Below are 10,626 nucleotides of genomic sequence, written 5' to 3'. Positions count from 1 at the left end.
TTCTCGCTCCTTTAAAAGGAAAATACAAAATAAACCTTGAGTAGTAAAGGTCAAGAACTAGATCACAAAATAATCACTTTTATAACAAATCATAAAACTTTATGACAATATAAAGTTCAGAACGATTGCAAAATATTGTTATGTACACTGGTTATAGATCGTTTCATCCACGAAGACGCGCCCCAACATTCTTCCGCTAATGTTTGAGTGTTATCGGTACAAGCTGAATTATCCATGAGTGCTCGGATCAAACTAACCGCCTCTGTGGTCTAATGGTAAGACCACCTGCTTCAGACTCAGAGGTCCCGGGTTCGATTCCCAGTAAGGGCAGATTGTTAGGTTTGGTTGGTGGTAGGGCTTGTTCTTAGTCCACCTGGCTAGCTACCACCATCTTACCTAAGTCTGTCGCCATAACAACAATGTTAACAGCATTGTTGTGTTCCGGCAGTGAGAAGTAAGATAGCCAGTTTATACGGGTGAAGCTCGCTTCTACCTTCGGCCTGATCGTCACTCACCATCAGGTGAGATACAGGCCAAGTCAAGAGCTTTCTCGTTGTGGATAAAAAAAAAGAACTCCCCGCACCCCGCGCTTCTCTCAAAAAAGTGGTGGGGCGCGTCTTCGTGGATGAAACGATCTATAGCGTCTCTCACTTTACTTAACGGCTAAATTCCTATAAATGATATGGCCTATCTCTCCCACTGCAAGTCAGAGGGTATGAACACTTTGTACTTGGGTGTGACTCCGCCCTTTTCTATGACGGCACGCGCTAATGAGAAAGGATCCAACTTCTTCTTCACCACTAGGAACCTGGGGACAAGAGGGGAATACTTAGTTTGGTAAAAAAATTAACACCACGCAAGAAATATCGTGAATATAACTCGTGCAACCTGTCTCAAACACTGAGGGGGCGCTATCTACAGTAAAATGTTTCCTCGGTTAGAAAAAAATCGTAGATCTGTGGCTGGTGTACGTGTTTATCTCAATTCTCGCTGCGCGATTTTCGCCTCAACTCTCGCTGCGAGTCTTGCACCACCCACCTGTCTTTGTCCGCGCCATAGCTCCGCGACTGGGGCCCGGCGCGCTGCGCCGCCTGGTGTAGGGTCGCGCGCTCGTCCTTACTGAACTCAGAACTGACCACCAGGTCTAGGTCTAAAGTGTCTGAGGCGAGGTAGCGCCGCATGAGCTCGTGTCACACAGTACACCCACCTGTCTCTATCCGCGCCATAGCTCCGCGACTGAAGGTAGACGCTAGTCTTGCTGAACTCCTGAACACCAGGTCCAGATCCAGAGTTATATAAGACACTACAGCCACCCACCTGTCCGTATCAGCGCCATAGCTGCTCTTGTCATAGTACATCCACCTGTCTCAAACGCTGGGAGGGGGCGCTACAGTATTATTGCCCCGGTTAGAAAAATATCTGATCTGTGGCTGGTGTGAGTACGTGTTCATCTCAATTCTCGCTGCGCGATTTTCGCCTCAACTCTCGCTGCGAGACTAGCACCATCCACCTGTCTCTATCCGCACCATAGCTGCTCGTGTCATTAGTACACCCACTTGTCTCAAACGCTGGGAAATCGCTAGAGCTGTGGCTGATGTGAGTACGTTTTCGTCACAACTCTCGCTGCGAGACTTGCACCACGCACCTGTCTTTATCCGCGCCATAGCTCCTTGACTGGAGCCCAGCGCGCTGCGCCGCCTGGTGTAGGGTCGCGCGCTCGTCCTTACTGAACTCGGAACTGAACACCAGGTCTAGGTCCACGGTGTCTGAGGCGAGGTAGCGCCGCATGAGCTCGTGTCACATAGTACACCCACCTGTCTCTATAGCTGCTCGTGTCATTAGTACACCCACTTGTCTCAAACGCTGCGAAATCGCTAGATTTTTGGCTGATGTGAGTACGTTTTCGCCCTAACTCTCGCTGCGAGGCTTGCACCACCCACCTGTCTTTGTCAAGAATTCGCCAGCCGTCAACTTGGTCGGACGTGTCAGCGCTATGAAAATATTGAATTTAATTATTCATTAGCAATATCGCGACCTACATTCTCAGAACTCGGAAGTGTTCTACTGTGTCGTTCGTTTCTAATTAGACACCGAACTTATAATGTTAAGTGATTCGACATAGTAATATGGAAGGAAGTCCCTTCAACCGGAGTGCGCTCACGCAGCGCAGCCCTCCGCCCACGCCCTCGCAGCACGCGCCCCCCGCCGCCCCCGCCGAGCACGTCATGGAACCACTCGAAGTGGTGGCCACTTCAGAACTCCAGAACTGGATGAAGAGCATCGAGCAGTGTCTGAATGAGGTGTGCATTATCTTATCGGAAGGAAAACTCAACACTGACCAGAAACTGAGGATTAGTAACCTGTGCAGAAGGGTGAGCCATGGAACATCCCAAATGGCCGTGCAGTACCAGTCGCTGAAGCAAAAAGCTATTCAAGCTCACAGTAACGTGCAGGTCCTCAAGGAAAACCAAGACCTTTCACAGCAAGTTCAAGACCTCAAAAACATAATTGAAGTGACCTCTAAACCAATCCCGGGAGCAGTCTCCTTTGCTGACATGGTTAGAAAAAGCCCTGACAATTTTATTCAGCCCAAAAATGTAAGTTCAGTGGCGATTTACCCCGCTGATAAAATGAAGTCAAGCGAGGAGACCAAGAACCTAGTGCAGAAAATTATCAAGCCTGATGAAATGAAATTGCACGTGAGAGGTCTGCGGAAGACTAGAAATGGCGGCGTCATCATCAGCACCGACTCAAAAGATGACATTGAAAAGCTGAAGCAATCGGCGCAATTAAAAACCTCTGGCCTTACTATAGACGAGACAAATAAACGGAAACCCAGGATGATTGTACTCGGAGTTCCTGCTTCTATGCAAGAAACTGAGGTTTTTAAATGCATTTACCAACAAAACTTAGCCGAGAAACTACCAAATACATCATTTGAAGCATTTATGTCATCTGTTAAGCTAAGTCATAAATCAGGTAAGAAAGATGCTGAAACCTGCAATTATGTCATAGAAGTCTCAGCTAAAATACGAAAGACCTTAATAACAAATGACCGAGTTTTTGTGAATTGGTCCTCGTGCCCTGTAAGAGATTTCACTCTGGTGACAAGGTGCTTCAAGTGTCAGCAGTATGGACATGCTGCAAAGACGTGTCGGGAGGCCACCATGACCTGCGGCCACTGCGGAGAAGTGGGTCACGCGCTGAAGGACTGCACGAAAAAGGAAGAGCCATCAAAATGTGCGACCTGCTTACACTTCAAAAAGCCCAGCAATCACAAGACAGGTGACGCTGAATGCCCTGCTAAAAAACTTGCAGAAACAAGATACATTAACTCCATAGACTATGAAGGCGCTTAAGGGCTATTGCGAGTTATTTGTGTTATACTTATTATTTATTATTAGATAGGTAGGTTAATTTCTGACTTAGATAGTGTATTCAATTTTGTTCCATTTATAATATTAGTAACTAACTGCAAAATTACCGATCACAGAACTGTTCTACTAACCTTAAAACCGAAATCATTGTACTCGTAAATTGTTATTTTTGTTGACACAGACACCTGCATGCCGTATGTAATAGAAAACGCTAAGTAAGCAATATTAAGTAGCACAATGTAACCATAATAAATGATTTTAATTCTTAGATTTTACTTAATGTGTACCTATAGATTTTAATTTTTAGTATAAACATAATTTGTATTGATAATAAATATAATTTGTTGATTGTTTATGTATAATATGTATTTTGCTAATGATAGTTAAATAAAGTATCGTTAAGCCTTTACTTCGCCTGAGATACAGGAAAAAATTTCCTAGTTCAGGCACATGTATAACTTTACCTTTTGTAGCATAAGATTAGCCTAGAGTTTAAACTGTCAAATAAGATATTCAATTCAACTTTGTCCACGCCATAGCTCCGCGACTGGAGCCCAGCGCGCTGCGCCGCCTGGTGTAGGGTCGCGCGCTCGTCCTTACTGAACTCAGAACTGAACACCAGGTCTAAGTCCAAGGTGTCGGAGGCGAGGTAGCGCCGCATGAGCTCGTGTCACACAGTACATCCACCTGTCTCTAACGCTGGGAGGGGGCGCTATATTGCTTTTTTGTAACCGGGGTTAAGCAGCCCCGGGGTCAAATACCTGTTTCTGTCCAAGCCATAGCCGCTCGTGCAACCTGTCTCAAACGCTGGGAGGGGGCGCTACAGTAAAATATTGCCCCGGATAGAAAAAACGTAGATCTGTGGCTGCTTCGCCTCAACTCTCGCTGCGAGACTAGCACCACCCACCTGTCTTTGTCCGCGCCATAGCTCCGCGACTGGAGCCCAGCGCGCTGCGCCGCCTGGTGTAGGGTCGCGCGCTCGTCCTTACTGAACTCGGAACTGAACACCAGGTCTAAGTCTAAAGTGTCTGAGGCGAGGTAGCGCCGCATTAGCTTGTGTCACACAGTATATCCACCTGTCTTTGTCCACGCCATATAGCTGCTCGTGTCATTAGTACACCCACTTGTCTCAAACGCTGCGAAATCGCTAGATTTTTGGCTGATGTGAGTACGTATCCGTCACAACTCTCGCTGCGAGACTAGTACCACCCACCTGTCTTTGTCCGCGCCATAGCTCCGCGACTGGAGCCCAGCGCGCTGCGCCGCCTGGTGTAGGGTCGCGCGCTCGTCCTTACTGAACTCGGAACTGAACACCAGGTCTAAGTCTAAAGTGTCTGAGGCGAGGTAGCGCCGCATTAGCTTGTGTCACACAGTATATCCACCTGTCTTTGTCCACGCCATATAGCTGCTCGTGTCATTAGTACACCCACTTGTCTCAAACGCTGCGAAATCGCTAGATTTTTGGCTGATGTGAGTACGTATCCGTCACAACTCTCGCTGCGAGACTAGTACCACCCACCTGTCTTTGTCCGCGCCATAGCTCCGCGACTGGAGCCCAGCGCGCTGCGCCGCCTGGTGTAGGGTCGCGCGCTCGTCCTTACTGAACTCGGAACTGAATACCAGGTCTAGATCTAAAGTGTCGGAGGCGAGGAAACGCCGCATTAGCTCGTGGGCCGCGCGGCGTAGCTGACGCATGTCGGACGAGCCGCTGCCTAGGCCGGCTCTGTTCACCTGGGAGGTTAGGGGGCATCCATTAAATTACAATTAAATGCTTTTGAAAAATTGTTAAACAAATAAAATAAAATAATTTTATTACGTGAGGCGTTTAACGCGACTTATGCCCGTTTTCTCCATAAATCCCTTATGTTGAAGTGACCCCTATGGTAACACATAACAGGAATTTTGTTTACAAAGAAGTCACTTAAAAATTAGGGATTGATGGTCAAAAAGGGGAATTACACTAAAATACGCATTTTGAACAATCTCACGTGAGATTAGAGGGAGGGTCGAGCTAAATCTCACGATACCCAGAGTATAATCAAGTTCATAAATATTACTCAGTATCAAATAAGACGTTTTGAGCCGAAAGTTAGTCGTCCGTTTGCACGGAAAACTTTTTTTACAATGGAATGGTATAAAATTTTTTGGCTCCGTGAAGTGAGGTAAGATAAAAAAAACTACATTTGAAATATCAAACTCGATTTCAATACATCGTTGAAAGCTGAGCATGACGTCACATAGACATAGACGACGCCGCGTAATTAAAACGCAGCAAATTACGAAATTACGTCACCGGGTTTTATGAGATTTTTGACAAATGAAAAGTACTGGATAAATCATGCATATTTGATAATTTTTCGTCCAGTAGGCAAGAGGCACTTGAGGATGCCAAAAGAGCAAAACTAAATGTGGTATATATAAAACCACGCATATTCGATGATCGTCCGTCCATTGTACAACACTTACCAGCTGCATGTTGGGCTTGATGGGCTCGGCGATGCCTTGAGCGTCTGCACCTAGCCCGCCGCCTTTCCAGCCCATAAGCTTCATCATTCTGTGGACGTGAATGTCACTATAATTACTGATCCATATACCAAATAAAATGAGAACTTTAGTCAGTGTGCTTAGTGCGAGTTTACACCAAAAGTCATGCAAAATAAAAAATGTTTTCATGGATTTTTTATCGCGCTGATCACTAACGACGACGTTCAATACAAACTCGCACTAAGCACAGTTTTTAGACATTTGTTTTACCAACTCGAAATCTACTGATTTTTCCAAATAAGAAAAATTTAATAAAAATCTCATTGATTACAATATTATTTTTATGTAGGTACTATGTATTTTAATAATAATCTTCTATACAAATAAAGACTCCTTTTTTACTGTGACTCCATTGACAATCATAGATCTCGTCCCTAGCGTTGCTAGAGTTGCGTCGCGCAGCGAGAGATGAGGCGAACAACATCTGATTATTCTGTATACGCTCGCCGTGCTGACGTCTTGCGTAGCCTAACTATAGGGTCCTAACGAATATTAGTATAAAATAAAATAGCAGACTGTATAAAAATAGGTGAGCTGTTATTCTCGCCAGCCTAATTACAGGAAATTATCTAATATACGCGGTAATCGTGCGTCGACAGTGGTGTCCAAAGGCGAGTGTGTGAGCAGAGCGCAGCCGATGATGACGCTGTCGGCCCGAGGTGACGTTAGTCATCATACGCCGCCCGCGCGTTGTTGGCTTCCCAACACTAACTGACAGGTGCTTTCTCCCGTCTCAGTCTCCTCTCTGTCGCGGTGCGAAAAGTCCACCTTATCTTTCGCTGCGCGACACTACACAGTTTGGGAACCACTAAAGTCCGGTCGCCGATCGCTCGCGCGTAATTATATTGCTGTCGCGAATGTGCGACGGACTGTGCGAGCGCAACAGCAATATTTACGCGCGAGCGATAAGGATGGGTAGCTTGGGGTCATTGGACAAAATTCTACGTGCTCGGCGACCGGACTTTAGACTGGACATACTTGGTAACGACGCTGTTCTCGATGGGCGCTCCGAAGATGTCCGGGCGCGCCGTCACCTCGCTCATGGAGATGCGCTCGCCCTGAGCCAGATACTGCTCCTTCACCAACACGCTGCTGGCTCGCTAGCGGAGCCCTAGCTTCAGTACATACTTGGTAGCGACGCTGCTGGCTCGCTAGCGGAGCCCTAGCTTCAGTACATACTTGGTAGCGACGCTGTTCTCGATGGGCGCTCCGAAGATGTCCGGGCGCGCCGTCACCTCGCTCATGGAGATGCGCTCGCCCTGAGCCAGATACTGCTCCTTCACCAACACGCTGCTGGCTCGCTAGCGGAGCCCTAGCTTCAGTACATACTTGGTAGCGACGCTGCTGGCTCGCTAGCGGAGCCCTAGCTTCAGTACATACTTGGTAGCGACGCTGTTCTCGATGGGCGCTCCGAAGATGTCCGGGCGCGCCGTCACCTCGCTCATGGAGATGCGCTCGCCCTGAGCCAGATACTGCTCCTTCACCAACACGCTGCTGGCTCGCTAGCGGAGCCCTAGCTTCAGTACATACTTGGTAGCGACGCTGCTGGCTCGCTAGCGGAGCCCTAGCTTCAGTACATACTTGGTAGCGACGCTGCTGGCTCGCTAGCGGAGCCCTAGCTTCAGTACATACTTGGTAGCGACGCTGCTGGCTCGCTAGCGGAGCCCTAGCTTCAGTACATACTTGGTAGCGACGCTGTTCTCGATGGGCGCTCCGAAGATGTCCGGGCGCGCCGTCACCTCGCTCATGGAGATGCGCTCGCCCTGAGCCAGATACTGCTCCTTCACCAACACGCTGCTGGCTCGCTAGCGGAGCCCTAGCTTCAGTACATACTTGGTAGCGACGCTGCTGGCTCGCTAGCGGAGCCCTAGCTTCAGTACATACTTGGTAGCGACGCTGTTCTCGATGGGCGCTCCGAAGATGTCCGGGCGCGCCGTCACCTCGCTCATGGAGATGCGCTCGCCCTGAGCCAGATACTGCTCCTTCACCAACACGCTGCTGGCTCGCTAGCGGAGCCCTAGCTTCAGTACATACTTGGTAGCGACGCTGCTGGCTCGCTAGCGGAGCCCTAGCTTCAGTACATACTTGGTAGCGACGCTGCTGGCTCGCTAGCGGAGCCCTAGCTTCAGTACATACTTGGTAGCGACGCTGCTGGCTCGCTAGCGGAGCCCTAGCTTCAGTACATACTTGGTAGCGACGCTGTTCTCGATGGGCGCTCCGAAGATGTCCGGGCGCGCCGTCACCTCGCTCATGGAGATGCGCTCGCCCTGAGCCAGATACTGCTCCTTCACCAACACGCTGCTGGCTCGCTAGCGGAGCCCTAGCTTCAGTACATACTTGGTAGCGACGCTGCTGGCTCGCTAGCGGAGCCCTAGCTTCAGTACATACTTGGTAGCGACGCTGTTCTCGATGGGCGCTCCGAAGATGTCCGGGCGCGCCGTCACCTCGCTCATGGAGATGCGCTCGCCCTGAGCCAGATACTGCTCCTTCACCAACACGCTGCTGGCTCGCTAGCGGAGCCCTAGCTTCAGTACATACTTGGTAGCGACGCTGCTGGCTCGCTAGCGGAGCCCTAGCTTCAGTACATACTTGGTAGCGACGCTGTTCTCGATGGGCGCTCCGAAGATGTCCGGGCGCGCCGTCACCTCGCTCATGGAGATGCGCTCGCCCTGAGCCAGATACTGCTCCTTCACCAACACGCTGCTGGCTCGCTAGCGGAGCCCTAGCTTCAGTACATACTTGGTAGCGACGCTGCTGGCTCGCTAGCGGAGCCCTAGCTTCAGTACATACTTGGTAGCGACGCTGCTGGCTCGCTAGCGGAGCCCTAGCTTCAGTACATACTTGGTAGCGACGCTGCTGGCTCGCTAGCGGAGCCCTAGCTTCAGTACATACTTGGTAGCGACGCTGTTCTCGATGGGCGCTCCGAAGATGTCCGGGCGCGCCGTCACCTCGCTCATGGAGATGCGCTCGCCCTGAGCCAGATACTGCTCCTTCACCAACACGCTGCTGGCTCGCTAGCGGAGCCCTAGCTTCAGTACATACTTGGTAGCGACGCTGCTGGCTCGCTAGCGGAGCCCTAGCTTCAGTACATACTTGGTAGCGACGCTGTTCTCGATGGGCGCTCCGAAGATGTCCGGGCGCGCCGTCACCTCGCTCATGGAGATGCGCTCGCCCTGAGCCAGATACTGCTCCTTCACCAACACGCTGCTGGCTCGCTAGCGGAGCCCTAGCTTCAGTACATACTTGGTAGCGACGCTGCTGGCTCGCTAGCGGAGCCCTAGCTTCAGTACATACTTGGTAGCGACGCTGTTCTCGATGGGCGCTCCGAAGATGTCCGGGCGCGCCGTCACCTCGCTCATGGAGATGCGCTCGCCCTGAGCCAGATACTGCTCCTTCACCAACACGCTGCTGGCTCGCTAGCGGAGCCCTAGCTTCAGTACATACTTGGTAGCGACGCTGCTGGCTCGCTAGCGGAGCCCTAGCTTCAGTACATACTTGGTAGCGACGCTGTTCTCGATGGGCGCTCCGAAGATGTCCGGGCGCGCCGTCACCTCGCTCATGGAGATGCGCTCGCCCTGAGCCAGATACTGCTCCTTCACCAACACGCTGCTGGCTCGCTAGCGGAGCCCTAGCTTCAGTACATACTTGGTAGCGACGCTGCTGGCTCGCTAGCGGAGCCCTAGCTTCAGTACATACTTGGTAGCGACGCTGCTGGCTCGCTAGCGGAGCCCTAGCTTCAGTACATACTTGGTAGCGACGCTGCTGGCTCGCTAGCGGAGCCCTAGCTTCAGTACATACTTGGTAGCGACGCTGCTGGCTCGCTAGCGGAGCCCTAGCTTCAGTACATACTTGGTAGCGACGCTGTTCTCGATGGGCGCTCCGAAGATGTCCGGGCGCGCCGTCACCTCGCTCATGGAGATGCGCTCGCCCTGAGCCAGATACTGCTCCTTCACCAACACGCTGCTGGCTCGCTAGCGGAGCCCTAGCTTCAGTACATACTTGGTAGCGACGCTGCTGGCTCGCTAGCGGAGCCCTAGCTTCAGTACATACTTGGTAGCGACGCTGTTCTCGATGGGCGCTCCGAAGATGTCCGGGCGCGCCGTCACCTCGCTCATGGAGATGCGCTCGCCCTGAGCCAGATACTGCTCCTTCACCAACACGCTGCTGGCTCGCTAGCGGAGCCCTAGCTTCAGTACATACTTGGTAGCGACGCTGCTGGCTCGCTAGCGGAGCCCTAGCTTCAGTACATACTTGGTAGCGACGCTGTTCTCGATGGGCGCTCCGAAGATGTCCGGGCGCGCCGTCACCTCGCTCATGGAGATGCGCTCGCCCTGAGCCAGATACTGCTCCTTCACCAACACGCTGCTGGCTCGCTAGCGGAGCCCTAGCTTCAGTACATACTTGGTAGCGACGCTGCTGGCTCGCTAGCGGAGCCCTAGCTTCAGTACATACTTGGTAGCGACGCTGTTCTCGATGGGCGCTCCGAAGATGTCCGGGCGCGCCGTCACCTCGCTCATGGAGATGCGCTCGCCCTGAGCCAGATACTGCTCCTTCACCAACACGCTGCTGGCTCGCTAGCGGAGCCCTAGCTTCAGTACATACTTGGTAGCGACGCTGCTGGCTCGCTAGCGGAGCCCTAGCTTCAGTACATACTTGGTAGCGACGCTGTTCTCGATGGGCGCTCCGAAGATGTCCGGGCGCGCCG

General features: G+C 51.3%; 1 protein-coding gene across 2 annotated transcripts; it reads right to left on the bottom strand.

Moving 5' to 3' along the window:
* Positions 1-650: 650 nt before the first annotated feature.
* On the bottom strand, positions 651-4,430 carry LOC135084981 (NF-kappa-B-repressing factor-like). 2 transcript variants are annotated; one of them, XM_063979742.1, is made up of 2 exons: positions 4,285-4,430; positions 651-808 (listed from the first exon to the last, which is right to left on the bottom strand). In XM_063979742.1, exons 1-2 carry the CDS (start codon positions 4,425-4,427, stop codon positions 688-690), a joined length of 264 nt encoding a protein of 87 aa, XP_063835812.1. In that variant the 5' UTR covers positions 4,428-4,430; the 3' UTR covers positions 651-687. The 2 variants fall into 2 exon arrangements, with proteins under 2 accessions (XP_063835812.1, XP_063835811.1); XM_063979741.1 differs by lacking the exon at positions 4,285-4,430 and adding an exon at positions 1,039-1,239.
* Positions 4,431-10,626: the final 6,196 nt, after the last annotated feature.

This window comes from Ostrinia nubilalis, chromosome 27 (genome assembly GCF_963855985.1).
Source record: "Ostrinia nubilalis chromosome 27, ilOstNubi1.1, whole genome shotgun sequence".
In the NCBI taxonomy this organism is placed as follows: domain Eukaryota; kingdom Metazoa; phylum Arthropoda; class Insecta; order Lepidoptera; family Crambidae; genus Ostrinia; species Ostrinia nubilalis.
This window is presented reverse-complemented; position numbering and strand designations above follow the sequence as displayed.

Coding starts and splice junctions, on each gene's coding strand:
- LOC135084981 (XM_063979742.1), bottom strand. CDS start 4,427: ATGCGGCGCTACCTCGCCTCAGACACTTTAGACTTAGACCTGGTGTTC. Junction 809..4,284: donor TATGGCGCGGACAAAGACAG/GTGGGTGGTGCT, acceptor TCTTGTCCCCAG/GTTCCTAGTGGTGAAGAAGA.